Consider the following 16,956-nt stretch of genomic DNA (forward strand, 5'->3'; position numbering starts at 1 on the left):
GATAAACCCGGAATCTCCCCTTCCCCTCCCGTGTTTTCCGCCTCTGCAGAGCAGGCAGCAGCAGGCACGCCAGTCGAAGATGTCGGGTCAGACGCTGACAGATCGCATCGCAGCTGCTCAGTACAGCGTTACGGGATCAGCCGTAGCCAGAGCCGTCTGCAAAGCCACCACGCATGAAGTGATGGGGCCTAAGAAAAAGCACCTGGACTGTGAGCATCCCTTTTTGTATCCCCACCCGGGGCTGAGGAGGCTGCCGCGGGGCTCTTCAGCATGCCTTTGGGCCGCCTGGCTGGCACGCTTGCTGTAATCCAGCTTGCCAACCGTAAGGGTTAGGAGAAATCTCCAGGAGAGGATGACTTCTTATTGCATTTCTTCTCTTATTGCATAATACTGCTCTTTCAGCCATTTTTTTTTTTTTCTTTTTCTTTTTTCCCCCTCATGACCTCTTGCGTTTTAGCCGGCAAGGCAGGGCAAAGTGTGCCTTGGGGAGCAGGGGCTCAGAAAGCGGGGAGGGAATTGGGCACAGGGCAAAATGGACACATGCTAGTCACTACCTGCTTTGGTCAGGATTAAGCTAGGCAGAGGCGTAAATGCTACGCCAGGAGCTGGCCGAGCACCAGTAGGAGTGTGGCCGTCTCCACAGAAGACTTCTGAAGAGGTTTAGATGATGGTGCGCTTAAATGGCAACGGTGCTCGGATGATGCTACGCTGTAGATTGGGACAGCCTTTGGAGAGTTTAAGGGCTGTTGCAGAGGTCCCAAACATCTGACAGCAACTTCATGAGCTGTCCGTTAGTTTGCATCATGTTTTCTTGAAGGTGGCTGGTGGCTTTGTCTCATAAATTTATGATCTCTTCTGGACTGGCATTAGCTAGTTAGTGTACAAACAAGGTTGGAGTCAAAACACTTCTTAAAAAACAATGGAGCTAGCGATGTTTTGTCTTGACAATTTTATTGCTTTTCAACCCACTCAGCTGTCAGTCCCTGCTTAGAGACATCAAGGAGTAGAATGGTGAAAGAATTTAATTGCGTGATGTTAACTGGCCCTTGTTTACCAGTAGTAACTGTCCAGCATGGAACTCAGAAGATCAACAGCAGGTTTTAATGTCTAAAATAAAGTGGGTTCCCCCCCCCCCTTTTTTTTTTTTTCGGACATGGTAAAAAATACTTTCAAGTAAAGACCGGCAGGCTTTATACCAGGCAGTCTCTTGGCTGCTGGCTGTTACTAAGTAATGCTGGTGCAAGTGCATGTAACTACAACTCTGATTATGTTCTATTTCTTAAAAGGAGGTAGTATTACTTCTGGAAAATAATTCCAGATTTCAGTTCTAATGACTTGATAGCTAACCCTTAAAGTGGCAAACAGCATGCTGGTCTTCCAGTATATCTAAATACTCTCATATATATATGCCTAAGAGATGCTGATGTAAGCAGCATTGATTGCAGACTAACTTGAGTTTAAACCGTTGTTAAAATAGATCAGCAGTCTTGATATCGTGTATTCTCTCTTGTTTTCTTGTATATTTTAAAAAATCATCTGGGTTATTGATGTCTCCTATGTTGCTGTTTGGTAGCTGTTGACACTTTGTAATCTGTAGATTGTTTCTGGACTGTCCTACTCTATCTGTTACTAGATAGCTTTAAGCTGTCTTATGTTTAAGCTTTAGCTTAAAAAAACCCCAGGAATCATAACTCATGTATTTGAAAGCATGCTGTGTCTCTGTGTGCGTGTATGTGTAAATATGTATGCACACACATATATATGTGTATATGTGTGTGTGTGTATATATCAAAAGAAAAGTACTATCTGGAATAGGCAGGATTAAAGCCAGGTAGAAACAACTTACCAGTGCTATATTAAGGTCTGGAGAGGGTCTGTGTTTGCTTATTGGTGCTAATATTACTCCTTCAGAAAATGAGTGTGAGGGAGACTGAAGCCAGTAGCATTTCATGCAATTTCATACCCACCTACATGTAAGACACACAAGAGGAAGAGAAATTATCATTTCCTGGGAAGATCCATCGCAGTTCATTTTTCCTTCTATTTTCCAAGCTGTATACAACAGTTGAGAGTTTAAATATCTGGTATGATTAAAGACAGAATCTTGTCAGTGGGAGATACGCACATTCAAAATTGTGGACTATAAGTGAAAATCAAGTTCATGTGTTAAAAGAAAAAATACTTTCAGGCTCTTAAACCTGAAGCATCTCCCCATAACTATGAATTGATGGGCAATTCCTTGAACTCTGGTGTATATCTCGTGAATAAGTGTTAAAATGGGCTTGATACGTTCTGATGAGAGAGTACATTACAAGTTCATCCTCTGAAAGAGCAATGCCCCCATGCATGCATGAGGTACTGCTAGGTGGAGGTAGATCTCAGTCATGTGGCTGACTGCATTTCAAGTTGGATAAGTAGCATTCGGAGACGTGGAGAAGGGAATGAAAGGTAAAACTTGCCAATGCCTTAAGATAGGATAAGTCAAGGTGTGAAGGATTTAGAAGATTAAAACTTCAGGTATGAGAGAGCAATGGTTGGAGCGACGCTTTATGAAGAGCTGTAATTCTAGTATTGGTGTGGGGGTTCTGTGTCCTTAGGGAACTCCATAATTTTATTTAGTGTCTTAGTGGCCAGGTGTCATGTCACACAGCCTATCTTCCACTGTCCTGCTTAGCAACTGGGCTTTGTAAATTAAATGGAGAGATCAACTATTTAACATGAGTTAAGTAGCCCTGCGAGGATGGGGCACAATGATGCCTGTCCTCATATGTTTTCTGCAGAAGATATTTGTTCCAGAGGGTTACAGAAAGATGATAGATGATAAGGTGTGGGGTGGGTTTTTTTGTTTGGTTGAGGTTTTTTAGTGAGTACTACTTAGAGGGAATTTGCTCTGACGAATAAAAAGCATGATTTGGGTATGAGTGTATGTGTGTGACGAAGGGAGGAGAGAACAGAATGAATGTCTTCTGTTAACAAAAGCCGAGCTGCTAAGTGTTTACCTTTGTGTGGTTTTCTGCACTTGCATAGCTTTCAAATACAGGCTTTAATACGGACGCCGTGTAGTGGCTGTCGTTTGGCATAGACTCTGGGTGCTGCACAGGCTTGTCATGTAAAGAAGTACTGAAGTATGATTAGGTTGCTATCATATACTCATTAGTGAGATTTACCGTTTTCTTGAATTCCAGCTCTTGTACTAGTGAATTTCCAGCAACTGCTGGAAGTAGTGCCAGATGGCATTAAATGAGTTTCCCAAGTCCCTGTGGGGAGAAAAGGAATGTAAATCTAGGATGCTCTGATGGTTTGGGGCAAGCTGTTGCAGTTGGCATGTTAGAGCTCTGACCCTTTCAGAATTACCAAACTCTCATCATCTTGAAGTTGTCTTAAATTCACTATAATGATATGGATTCATCTCCCTCAGCTAACCATGTTGTGTTAAATAAATTGTGATTAGGTACAGCAAATGAGGAAAGTATTCCCATGAAGAAGTGGGGATTAGCAACTGGATTTTGATGCAGTGAGAAGGGCCATTGCAGAATGGGTGAATGAGATATATGGGCTGTGTTAAGGATATATAAGCTGTGGTAATTCAACTGGGAGGGCAATCTTAGTGCATGGCATTGAAGTTTCATTCTCAGAGTTGTTCTGAAAGATGTGTTAAGGCGTCACTGAGGGTTTAATTATGTGGGGCAAGTAAAAGGCAGCTTCCAGCCTTGAATGGAGGTGACTGATGGTATCAACAGTGAGAAGCTTTCAGAGAAGGGAAATAACTTGACTTTGGAATGTGAAAACACACAATAGATGAGGGAAAAATAGGTAGATCTGAACTCGACTCCTTTTATAAAGGATCTCGCTCAGAAACAGACCATCAAGCTTTCATTTAGGGAAGTGAATTGGAGACCAGTGAGGTTGTTGCATCTGCAGTTGGTTGTGACAAGTTCCTGTTTCTGAAAATGATCAAGATGGTTGGGATTTTCCTTGACTTATTTTGTCGAGTGAATTGTTTTGCCGCAGGAGGAAGTTCTGGAGTGTGCATTCGAAAAAGACCACATGGTGCTTCCTTACTTCTTCAAAGTAATTCTCATAAGGTAGAAGGCCTTTCCAGAGGCCTGATCAAGAGCTGGGAGATTTCCATGAAACATGGAAACAAAGCAGATGATCAGGGCTTGATTTTCTGTGGCTGTGGAAGTGACCTGTGTATCTGTAGTAACATCTTTCCATCCCAAGTCTAATTTTGCATATCTGTATGTGGCTGGCAAACAAAGGCTCCAAAAGGAAATTTATAGTTTAATTCATGCTGGTAAGTGAACTGCAGGGCTGGTGTCAGTATTTTGCTTATGCAGACACTTTTGTTCCTGCAGTGTTTTGCCTTTCTCATGCAAACTGAGGGGTTGACCTAACAAGTTTGAATCCCTGTGGTCTCTAGTATTGAAACAGAAGTGGCTGTTGACCAAAAGCAATGGGTTAAACTTTTTTCATAGGCTCAGTAAAGACAAAGTTGCTAGATCCCACAGGTTAGGCTTACAAACCTCTGTCTCATTCCTGAGGAATATGTTTGTCTCTATTTTTTGGGAGAGGTGGGGGTCAGTGGAGGTATCTTGAGTCACTAGACCTCAGTGACTGTTAAGGTTAACTTGGATGTGTATTTCAGAAGTTGTTTGCTGTTGAAGTGATTTGGGGAGTGTTCCAAGTCTGTTGGCACTTGGGGCCCTTTCCTAGTGGGAGTAGCGCAGACGTAGGAGTACTGCATTGCTCTGCAGTCCAGGTGACACTTTGTCTTTATGGCCATGGAAGTACCTTCAAGAAAACTGCCAAGAATGGAGTCCCTGTACAAACTGGTCTTAATCCTTCACACTTCACTAATTAAACTACTCCTGTCTGTCTTGCTCTATCTTGTATTGCCATAATTTGTCACAGTTTCCATGTAGGAGAGAACTGACTTTGTTTAAGTTAGCATTGAAGATCAGCTGCAATACAGTGTCTTGGTTTTTGCTGTCACAGCTGGGGTGTATTCTAAATTGTGAATTCCTCCTTGTCACCCCAATGAATGTCTTTCACACCTGAAAAGAAAAAAATCCAAGCAAGCAATGCTTTTCTTTAATTCACTAATGGATATTGGATTAGCACATATTTTTTGTGTGTGTGTAAGGACTTGTCATCAGTCTCTGTTTCTGTGGGCTTCTCCTATGTCCTTTCTCAACACAATATTGAAGGCTCACTTCATTTGGAGGCATGTAGATCTCTGAATAGGAGCAGAAATGTCTGTCATGGGTAAGGGAGCTAATAAGAAGGCTTTTTGGATTGTTTGATCTTGAGTATTACAGTGGCATTAACTTTCAATTCCCCCCCTGGCCCCATACTGTTTTTAAGGCATGTGTAGTACCAAGAGAAGGCTGCTCTTTTAATTAAGCTAAGACTTGGTGAACTAATAATTTTTCAAAACATGTTTGAAGCTGGGTGGAGGTTTGAATTGATGTTAAGACACAAAGGTTGAAACGTGGGCCCAATCACTTGATCTTGTGCATCTGAACTGTTCTGCGTTTAACTCGTCTTATGATACAATGCCTAAGGAAAGGAGAGAGAGGATGAGGAAACAGAAGAGTGGGTAGGCAGTGTAATATTAAACTTCCTTTCATCCAAACAGTGTAACTTGATAAAGCTAGATTGACTAGTCCTACCCTCCCTCCCCTTGGCTTTTCTCCAGCTGAAGACATGTATTCTTAGTCTGTTTTCAATAGTCACCAAGACCCTTCTGTTAAACATGCTTTGTCAAGGTCATGGATGACAAATCCTGGGACAAGTCAGGTCTTTCTGCTGTACTGACTTCCGTTAGTAGACCTTGATAATGGAGTAGCTATGTCTGTCTTTGAGGCCCGTTGTTCATGAGATGGTCAGTATGACAGTGACCAGTCCATAGTTTTAATCACTTCTATTTAGTAGTTGAATATGTTTCATAATAGTCTCACAGTGTTACTCCCTTAGATCCTGGGTGGCAGCAACTGAACCTCTTTTAAACAAACAAAAAAAATAATCTGAAGTTTGATTTCCTGTGGTTTGATTTGATCTATGCCTCTGATTTCCCAGCCTGGCTCTCAAACCCTCCAAATTCTGTGTCCCCCTTACCTGGGCCTGTCCCACTAGTGAGGAGTTCTGTGAAGTCTCCAAGAAAGTGCTCTGTTGGTGTGGTTGGTCTATGTTTCTGTGTCTCTGCCCCATGAAGGATCCTTTAAAGTGCTTAAAAGTAGATGGCAGTCAGGATAACTCTGAAGGAAATAGAGCATTTTGGATGCTATTCGTCTTCTCTGCTTCTTGCTGGATGGAGAAATTGGTAGCCAAAGAGGAGAATTTGCTGCCCTCTTAGTCCCCACTTCCGAAGAAATGGTAATATAGCGGAGGCACACCTTCTTCTAGTATTTTTCTGCCTATGCTCAAGATACACGAGACTACTTCGCTCTTCCTACCCTACTTACCTTTCCCCCTGTACTGGCTGTCCATGGCAAGGTGTTGGCTGCAGGGGTGGCCTCTGTGAGAAGAGACCAGGGCATGTTCCGTGCCAAGCACAGCCGGCTCCACAATGGACCCACCGCAGGACACAGCTGAGCCCATCCACCAAGCTTGTGCCACCTCCACGAAAACATACTTAAAGGGCAGAACACTGGACAGGCAGAGCAGGAGGAGGGGAAAAAGTGAGAAATGGCAGAGGGAACACCAAGGTCGGAGGTGGAGCAGGAGGCACTCCATGGTGCTGGAACAGATATCACCCGCAGACTGTGTAAGAGACCCCTATTCTCAGAGGTCACAGCTGCAGCATCCCCCCCTGCTGCCAAAACCTTGCCGTGTACACCCAATATACCCCCTGTCCCTGAAGAAAAGAAAGGGAGAGGTCTTCCTCAGTCAGCTGTGGACATGTGATATTGCTGAAGGAGCTGGCTCCAGTGTTTTTTGGAAGTGGGGAAAAATTGGGGGTGGGGGGAATGACATTATATCCCTTCCATTAGTCTTACTGTAGTCTAAAGATGAGTCAGTGGTACCAAACAGTATTATTAAGTTAACATGCCCTGTTCCTTTTTGGCACAGGTTCTTTTCAAGGCACAGATCACGATGCGGGTAAGGGTGGAAAAGCACGAATTCTGATGTGTGCCCAGGGGAAATACAGTAGTCTCAACAATGAGTGTCTGATGAAACTTGAACCTCCAAACTTCAACATGTGGCATGCAGATTAGGAACAATATTCTGCCTGGCTTGGAGAGAGGGGTTTCAAATACCATGAAAACTAAAAAGCAAGGAATAAAGGAAGCCAGGAAATCAGGGTTTGAATCTCAGCGCAGGACGTCTAGTGTGCCAAAAAGAACAGGTCATCTAGCACGGGGCTTAACCCTGAACTCCAACTAAATGATACGACAGAAGAAGCCTTCCTAGTAGATTTGCAGGCAGTGATCTGTAGCAGAGGGTTTGCAGCGGTACTTTTGTTCCCCTGAGTCAGCAGTACCAGCAAGATTGCAGTGTGAAGCTTCATTGGTAAGCTTATTAGAGTATCCCGTCCCGTCAGACTCGGCACGGTTGCTTGATTTTCCTACTGGCCAAAATTTTGCTTGGATGGAAGCTTGGTGGCTTAAATAAAACCTGAATAAACCAGATGTTGGCAATTGCTAGAAGGCAGTTGGAACACTTGGCAGAGGCTAGCTGGTCGCTTTGTGGAGTATGGTTAAGTCTGCTTTTTCTGGAGTCTTGCGAACTGCATGCTAGACCCTTAAAACTGTTTTTAATACTTATAATCTTGCCATTTTAATCATGTTTACTTCTGCAGAGCTGCTTGAAAACACTGAAAATCAATACAAAGCAAGTTTTGCAACGGTGGGCTCGGAGGTGTATTCAACAGTCATAGCTGGTAGCCAGTAAGCTGCTTGTGCTCATAAAAAATTCTTCTCTTGAGGTTGTGAAACACATTTGCTGAAGCAGTTGAGAGTTGTAGCCCACTAGGAGAGGGAATAGACCAGCAATCTGGACTAGTGCCACGAATGGTGTTGGACATCAGCCTTGAAATGTCACCATGAATGTAGGTGGAATACTGGAACAGTGTTTTCTAGGCTGCTGGCAAATGGTAGCATCCACTGGGTATCTGAGATTTGCAGCTTAGTTGTAGGCATAGTATGGGAAACGGCGGTACACTGTATTACCACTGACTTCTGGTCGAACCAAGTCTAAATACCCTTCTGTTCCTCCTCCCTGCCCAGGATAATGTGATCCCCTGCTTTGTTCTAGATTATATCTGTATCTTAACTTAGTTTAATGAAAGGGATTTTATGCTGAAAAGTCCTGGTGTCATGCTAATGTTGTGTATTTATGTAATCTGTACTCTGGCCATTTGAGCTTAGGCAGTGTGTCAGTCGGTTGCCTTTCCCAGAGTCTGTTTTTTCTAGCTATTGATAAAACTCAAATATGTTATGATATTTCTTGTAGAGGAGATTTTGCGAGTACATAGGTGTGATCATGCTTGAAGGCCACCAAGAAAGTACACCCTGCCTCTCATATGTCCTAAGAACTGCAAGTTGCTGACAGGACACGTCTGCAGCTTGGGTCTGACTCATGGCAATCAACTCTTTTCTTGGTTGTAAGCCAATATGCAGAATTACCACAGGTAGAAAGCAAGTTGGCAGGAACTTACTTCTGTGTTGTAGTTGGGCCATAGGGCTCTAACAAAACAGTTAAGCTGTGTGCTTTGCCAAAGTGGCTTTACTTTCTCAAAGAAGGAATGAAAAAAAAAAAAGCAATGTTCTTTGCTAGTTGTTTCTAGGTATTTAGTTGACTAGGTTATGGCTGAGATGTGAAACACTGGTAAGCGTAGATTGGAGAGTTTGGTGTCCACTTGAGCTAAGATTGTTCTACCATATATTTAAAGGACTGAAGAATATGTCTTGTCAAGAAAGTGTCTTAAACTTTGCTGTCCTAAAGAGGTGGGATGAGACTGTGGCTTGACTACTGACAGTATAGTCGATCACTTCAAACTGAGTCTTAGCTTGGCACGAGCACGGATGACACAATGGCAGCGGGTGCTTCCATAGCAGATGGTCAGCAGTTAGCCTGCAGAGGCTGGCAGGCTCCTAGTGCCTCTGGCATAGGTTTGTTATATCTCTTAAGTCTCTCTGATAGTTTACAGAATGTTCTAAAATGGTTCTCCATAGCAGTGAGAGGAGGACAAGACTGCTCAAAGCATGAATAAAACATGCTGACTTGTCGCCCACATTCTTAAAATGTATGCAAGTTTACAAGTTTAGAGGAAGGCCTTCAAAAAAAGGCAGTGATCGGTTATCTTGCCACAGTGCAGGACTGCGCTAGCTAGAGCATACATGTTACACATAACTGAAGAGCCCACATAGATGCACTTAAGTGGGAGTTCAAACTGTTTTTAAAAGGACTCTTCCTTTCACTTCTCGTTCAGAGAGTGTAGGACTTGTATGAAAGAGGGAAGCCAGCTGGCCTGTTTCTTGGCTCTGAAGGCTGCTGTTTCTCATTATGTAGGGGTCGAATATAGACAAAAGCTTTAACGTATCATTGCATCAGTTCTTTAGCAACCCTGGAGTTTTAAAACCCAACCTTTTCAAATGGAGACTTGGGTTTGGATCTTGCTGCATGACTCTGGAATCCAAAGTATGGTTATTGAGCCTGTAGCTCTTAATCTAAGTTTTATAGCTGCATCTAAACCTATTTATAGGAGAATGTACGTTCTGCTAAGGGGCAGCAAGCCAGAGGAAGTCAGCATATCTAGTGTGCCAGTGTTTTGAAAACATGTATATTTTATCATGAGTGATGTTTCGTTACTTCCATCTTTCAGAACACTATTTTTATATGTGAGCCTTGCCTGTGACTTTCTGATCTAATCTTTCATTCTAAGCCACGTAGAGTCTTTCTAGTTTTGCTAAGCTTGATTTAAACTTCAAATTCCTCTGTTATTTGTGAACTGCAAGAGTATTAACAGGCAAAGTTTGCTGTGTTTGTAGTAGGTGAGTTTAAAGAACCTCCTCGTGTTTATCAGGAAGCTGGAAATTGCTGAGGCAGTATTATGAGAAGCTACCTTTCAAAACTCACCTCCGTATCGTGCTTAGGAGTTTAACTGACACTTCTGGGTGTTCTAGTCTAGAGATCTGACTCTTTGTTAAAGATTCTTTGTGAAGCTTTGCTGCCTGGATATGAGCCTGAGTGATGGATTCCAACTTCCTCTGCCAGTGGCAAACCCATCTTCCAAAGGTATTGGTGACTTTGATCTGTTAGATAGCAACTTACTACTGTCAGGTTTTTTTAAATGTTAGTAGTCCTAGCTGCATCTTCAATATCTCAGGTGGATGTTCCATTGGATTTAACAGAATTTTTTTGCAGTATATGAAAGGCTGCAGGCTCATGTTGAAGAGTAAAGTCTACTGGTAGTTGATGTTATTTTTTTCAAAATTTCTGAGACTTAAACTCACATGTCCGTGTAGCAGAACTGAAAGGATCTTGTTTAACTGGTGTAGTACAGGGGAATGAACATAAAGGAATGGCACATTTGGTTTCATTATTTTTTTTTAGCAACGAGAGAGTAAAGCTCTGTCTAATTGTGAAGGACATCAGTCAGTTTATTAAAAAAACCCAACAAACTAAACCAAAAAACCCCTTTTTTACGGCACAGCATTCACGTATGAGGCAGCAGTCTGGTTTTAGGAACTCTTATGGTCTTTCTGTTGCTTTATAGATAAATAGATACAAGACAAAATAGATTGAAATGATTGCACCCATGTTATAAAGTACTTGCTGTTTAGTTGCAACTGCTTCAGTATGCCTCTAGGCATACCGTCCATACTGTTGCACTGACTGCATGGACAGGTTTGCATTACGTTTGGTTTCTTTTTCCTACAGATATGTCCATGTTTTCAACAAGACTGTCTGCATAGCTGTGGACATTTCGTTCCCAGTTGAGAATTTCAACCCATGCTAAGCTTCCTGTGGCTTGTCAGCTCAACAGAGTGCCTGGGCTCTCTGGCCTTGTTTGCTTATTTTTCAGGCTGACCGTACTGAAGGTTGTGTCATCATGTGGTGTCTACTGACAAAATAGCTGGACTCTCAGAAGAATCCGGCTGAGAGGGTAGGAAAAACATGGACCATGGTCTGGATATTGGAAGTTAGATGTGTCAGCTGCTGAGCCTGCCTGCTCAGCTGACCTGTTTCTAGCATACAGGCTGTAGCTAATTAACATGTCACTGAAATTGCTTGCACATTGTCTCATCCCCACCCTATTTTTTTCTAATGTATTCCCAATGTGTAACTGCTGAGTAGTGCAGGTGAAACATCAGGCTGCTTCCAATATATTTTCAGTCTCATTCAGATTGTAGTGGATTACAAATTGCTGTTCTGGGCAGAGTTGATAGGCTAGTGACAGTTTCACTTCTACAGGTTTATTAAAAAAAAATGGTTTTCTGAGGAAAGTAGATCATTTGAGAGTGGAAAGCACTAAGCAGGGTTCATTCTTCTCAGAATAAAAATGACAGCAGCACGGCAAGTCAAATAGTTCATGTACCATGCCTCAGTTGATTACCACTTTGCCAGATGTGGTTGGAGTGTAAGATCAGCCCAACATGTAAAGGCTGATTAGAAAATACTTTAGTGCAGAGATTACAGTAAATGACCCACACTGCTGTGGCAAACATGAAATCCTTACTTTTCTAGTGTAGCTGTGCTGCTCTGGATAAAAGCCACAGTTGATCCTGTTACTGATATTCCAGTAAACAGCTAAGTGATAAGAGTTACGAATTGATATAACCAACAGGTAATGTTAGGGGTTGTTCACCCTCGTGGATGGATAACCACAGGCCAAAGCTGGAATCCTGGTATCCAGTTACAGTAGTCAATTAAATAGACCTTATTGACTGTTATCCTCCTAAGCAATAATCTTGGAAGAATATGCTCCCTTTAAACTTGGTCTGTTTGCAGCAAGACCTAGGATGCAATGGGACTGTCAGTTTAGTGCTTGCATGGGCGGAGAGAACAATTCTACCTGTTAGAGGAAATTGAATAAATGCTTTGAAGGCTTGGCAGAAGATTCATATTTCTTCCCTAAATTAAAGTGTATGTTGGTTAAGGCAGGTTTGAACTGCTGAAGCAAATGGCTTGTAGCATGAGGTCTGAGATTTGCCATGTGGGATAGAAGTTCCTTTTTATGCAAAGTTATTGGTCAAATGCTTAAGACAAATGCTACTTGTAATGTTAGGGTTTTTTCCATGTCCTTCTCTTCCCGAGAGTTTGGCATCTAAGATGCTGTATTACAATAAGCTGAGGAATAGCATTTCTCCAAGATAATTGCTTTTAACCTTATAACCATCAGTTGGTGTCCACCAAATGCAAATGGCATTTTGTGTATCTTAAACTATTGAGAACAGTGCAAAAAAGGTAGTACAATGATGATTTTTGGCTTGGCTGCTATTTGCAGTAAATCAATAAAATAGAGAAGTGGCACATCTAGCTCCAGAATTACTTTATGTTTCATATCGACATAAGCAGAACTGCTCAGTTCTTTGAGCAGAAAAATACATGTTTCTGTTGAGCTAGTTGTGGAGCAGGATTTGGGTGGAGAGAAGGTCTGGAATGGGGTCTCTGGGTGAGAGGAAGGGATCATTCGAGCAGTGATTTCTCCTCTTTCCCCTGCTTTGCTGAACTTGTATTCTTGCCTGAGACAAATTCTTTGGTATTCAAAGTGAGTGAATTCTGTACAAATGAGGTTCAAGACTGAGCTTCTTACTACTTTGGACAGGGGAAAGATTCCATGCCTAATAACTAGGGTTTTTCCTACAGTGAACCTGCTTGGCTGTGGTCAGGAAGAAACTAGGCAGGATTCTTTGACCATGGGGCCTTTTCCCCTTTGCTTAGTGTTCTGGCTTCACGTGTGTGAGGCTAAAAAGCTGCTTTCCTTAGTACGTTTGTACTAGGGAGTTTGTGTAGCCCATCTTCTGGGTGACAGCTCTGTTGTTCCAGATATTTAATTCCTGAGTAAAATTGAAGCTTTTATTCTTCTGAATAGTTGGATCATGGGTGTCAGTAAGGTCTCAGACTTTGTCCATAAAATATATTCATCACTAAGTAATTAGCAGTCTTAAAGACCATGCTTAAAATCCTAATGGCTGCTGCTTAAACTTGAGCTTCTGCAGCTGGCCTGAATGTCATCTTTCAGTTGTGCTACTCTCAAGGACAGAACTCCAGTGTAAACACTAAAGGTAATGCACATTATTCTCCCCCTCAGAGGCAGTGGAGCTATAAGTTCTGGGAGCTTTTAAGTAAAAAGTATTTATAGTTCATGGAACTTGAGGGAGTTGCTTATGGCAAGAATTTTTTTTAAGACAGTATAATCACACTTTTTCCTTATTATTAGTACTTGGGGAGACAGCTGCTGTGGTCGCATCCTTTCAGATGCAGTAGAAGACCACCTGACAGTTGGCTTTTATTTTGCCCTTTCCAAGAGAGCTGCACCTGAACCTCTGAGGAGGAGAAGCCGTATGTAAAAATGATTAAGGACCAAAAGGGACACAAACCCAACATAACTGGTTTAATACTGGTAATGAGCCAGGGTGGTTTTTGCAGATGACTTAAAGCCAGATGTCTTGCCTTGATATATGGTGGGGAAGGAGGGGTGCAAACCATATGAAAGTGCACTGGAATAAAATCCAGCAATGTATATGGACAGTAGATTTTTTAGCTTTGTTTTCAAAACAGGTGTTTGGTGATATACAAAGTGATACACTGTTGTATTTAAAAAGGAGTAGTGTGATAATAAGATGTTTCCAAGGCTAATTAAACTCTGAGTTTGAGAAATTGGAGGAAGCTCCAAGAGAAATTTGCTGGTACTTGAAGTCATCTGCCCTGTCTCTCCGCAGACTCTGCATGTGATTGATAGGGAAGAAGAAACTCTTCTTCTCTTCTGAAAAACACTTAATACTATGGGTGGTATGAGTATGCCTATGAGTAGGCAGAAGGAAGAAATTGTCTATAAAAGTTGGTCTTGGTGTGGGATGCAGTTGTGTGGTTCAAAGACTGACTGCCATGACCTCTCAAACTTCAGGATCTGCAGCAAATATTTATCCTCACAAGAGTCTGAGATGCTTTTGGGAAAAAGAAGGTCTGTGAAGTCAGGCTGGAGAGAGGGGGTAGCAGTTCCCCTAGTTATTTGTAGTCACAAGGACTACAGCTGCATTACTGGGAAAGTCTATAGTATCTGGAGAGCATGCGCTCTGTGGAAGATGATTGTGTTTAGGTTTGTTGAATTGGCATAGGCATGAAAGTGCATAGGCAGTATCTGGAAGATGCTGGATTTTGATAAAGGGTAGGCTTGCTAGGGTCAAGGGGTAGTAACTCTTGAGATAGACTTTTGGGGAGGGAGGAGGAGACAGCATGAATTGCTGTTCTGCTTGGGGAGATTATTACAAGCCAGATCATGGTGCATGTTTGGAGACGGTGCAAGGTGGGGGACGAAAGAGTAGATAGTAAACTTTAAGCCCACAGAAAAATTCCCAACTCTTGTTTGCGGAATTTTTTGATAGTCAAAGCCAACAAGATTAAGATCATCTAATGTTCTCATCAGCATTTGTCATAGAAGCAGAAACTGGTAGCTTTGTTCTGCTTCCTATTAGTCTTTTGTGGTCTTAGTAGACCTGGAAGTTCAGCTCTTGCATTGGTTAGCACACTGATATAGTAGCTTCCTGATATAGTTCTGTGTCTTGCAAGGGAGGACTCGTACTATTTAACTTTTTTGGTTGAAGCTTGTAAACCCTTACTTTAAGGCACTTCTTTCTGTTCTTGACTAGCCTGGATTTGGAACAATCCTGCATTTCCCTTTCTATAAGTTCAAGGCATTATTTAAATATAAGCAAGAAAGAAAATTTGTGAAGACTACTGTAGCGTTCAATGTAATAGTGAGGAAGGTCTGTAAGGGAGATTTGGCAAAGTTTAGGAACTGAGTGTATGACACAGCTCAGATGCTGAGGCAGCTCGCATGTTAATTCAACCTGGAATGACAGCTGCTCTTAAGTTGGCACCAATAATATTCCTCTGAACAGAGAGGTCTTGTGCTCTGCTGCTGGTTCTCTGCATACTGAGATGTAAATTGTGAATAATTAACTTTGAACTGGGGACTCCCAGGTCTGTTTATTAAAGAATTGAGTAAAAAAACAAAACAAACAAAACCAAACAAAATGGGTTAAAAACCCTGCCCAGATCCAGAATACAACCTGAAAAGGTAAAGGAATAAGAGAGATTCTTTAAAGTGTTATATAATCTCTCTCATTTAAAACAAAACAACCCCCCAAACCCAAACCAACCTCAAAACTAGGAAGTAGTTTTTAATGAGACTGAAAAAGTCTGAAATTCTGAAGATTTTGAAACTTTCTTGCTGTTTTCTTTTTTGCCTTATGAGCTTAACAAACACCAAAACTAGTCACATCTTTTAGTGGTCTCTTTAAGAGGTCATGAAGAGCTAAGGGGTCTTAACTTACTTCAGTCTTCTTCACTGAAGCCTCTACCAATCTTCCTCAATTTGGCAGGTTTGTCTTTTTATTCATGAAGGTGTTGATCATAGTTTAGCTTTGCTTCTCTTCCCTAATTAAGTTGCAGATGTTGTAAGACTGGGTCAAAAAGTTGGCTAGTCAAAGAGTTCAAAGACTGGTGTTTAGATTTAAGTTACGGTGTCAAAGAATCGACAACTGTTTATTCCCTCTGTGTGCATTGGTTTTGCATCTCAAAACTTAACTAGAAAAAGTGTATGAAAGTCCAAATTATGATTTAAACAAGGATCTCTAGACTGAATAAGTGTTCAGAACAGCAGCTACCAAATAGTGAAGAGAGGAAATAGGAGAAATCATGAACTGTGATTTGGCAGTTATAATTTAGTCCCACAGTGAACAAATCAATTCAAGTGAAGGGTAATGTAGGTCTTCATTCTCCAGCTACTTCATTTCTGTGAAAGTTGCGATGAAAGTACTTGCTGCTACTGCCATATGATTCCTCATTTCTCACCCTGCTTGGAATTTGTATTTGAGCTCAGTTTCTGGGTTTGGGCATTAGCTGTCAGTGTACTTGACATGGATGCCTGCAATAGCAGCAACTTCATCAGGAAGGTACCTTTAGTCCTTTTTTGTCCTACCTGTGTGTACCCCAAATGGAATAAACTTTGTAAGGTTGCTTCATGTGGCTTCTGATGGGCTGTTTTTCATCTGGTACTTCTTGTTAATACAAAATAGATAATATTAAGTCACCTGTGACTTGCTTGGAAGACTATACTTCATTGTCTCTTTTGAAAACTAAGTTTCTCTCCCACCAGTAAATCATAGAATCTGTATCTTCTGAAAATGTAGTTTCTACATTTTCTTTTTTCTTGTATGTGTTTTCTTTTTCCTTGTACCTATTCTTCCATACCACACTGATGTAAAGTTAATCTTGCCAAATCTTATTTTAAAATTTAGCTTAGCCACCAAACTCTGCTGCTCAGGGTTTGTTAAAGTTAACTAAGCTTGTGAGTTGTTCCAGAAGCTGACAATTGTTGGTTCAGCTGAGACTCTATGGTATTGGGGAAAGAAAACCAGGAAGCTTAAATTCCTTAACTTTGTTGTGTGACTTAACAGGAAACAACTCTGCAAGAATTAACCCCTCATGTCCTTTTTTTTCCCTCAGATGAAGAATAAAATCTTCGTGTGTGGTTTAATTCTTTTCTGTGCACTGAAAGTAGTAGGCTTAAATTTAATCATACCTCTCTACTCAGCACACTATAATTACTCGTGTCCTAAGACATTCATTGCTGCAGACTGAGATGCTGTACCCTCCAGCATTTTGGAGAGGAGGCAGAAATGACTGAGTGACTCCAGAAGCAGTCCTCTGGTAGCGTATAGGAGTAGTGCCTTGTAGCCTCTGTTGCCAGCGTTGCTGTGGGTGGACTCCTCCGAGGTTTCA

The 16,956-nt window shown here is 41.7% G+C and overlaps 1 protein-coding gene across 1 annotated transcript in view; it reads left to right on the forward strand.

The window, feature by feature from the left end:
* Positions 1–55: 55 nt before the first annotated feature.
* SNAP91 (synaptosomal-associated protein, 91kDa) overlaps positions 56–16,956 on the forward strand; it is a 69,775-nt gene continuing 52,874 nt past the window's right edge. The window contains exon 1 of the mRNA XM_010565740.1: positions 56–209. Within this exon, the coding sequence (XP_010564042.1) occupies positions 80–209 (130 nt within the window). The 5' untranslated portion in view covers positions 56–79. The remainder of the gene's footprint in view (positions 210–16,956) is intronic.

Source organism: Haliaeetus leucocephalus, unplaced genomic scaffold (assembly GCF_000737465.1).
Source record: "Haliaeetus leucocephalus isolate CR32 unplaced genomic scaffold, Haliaeetus_leucocephalus-4.0 Scaffold195, whole genome shotgun sequence".
NCBI lineage: Eukaryota > Metazoa > Chordata > Aves > Accipitriformes > Accipitridae > Haliaeetus > Haliaeetus leucocephalus.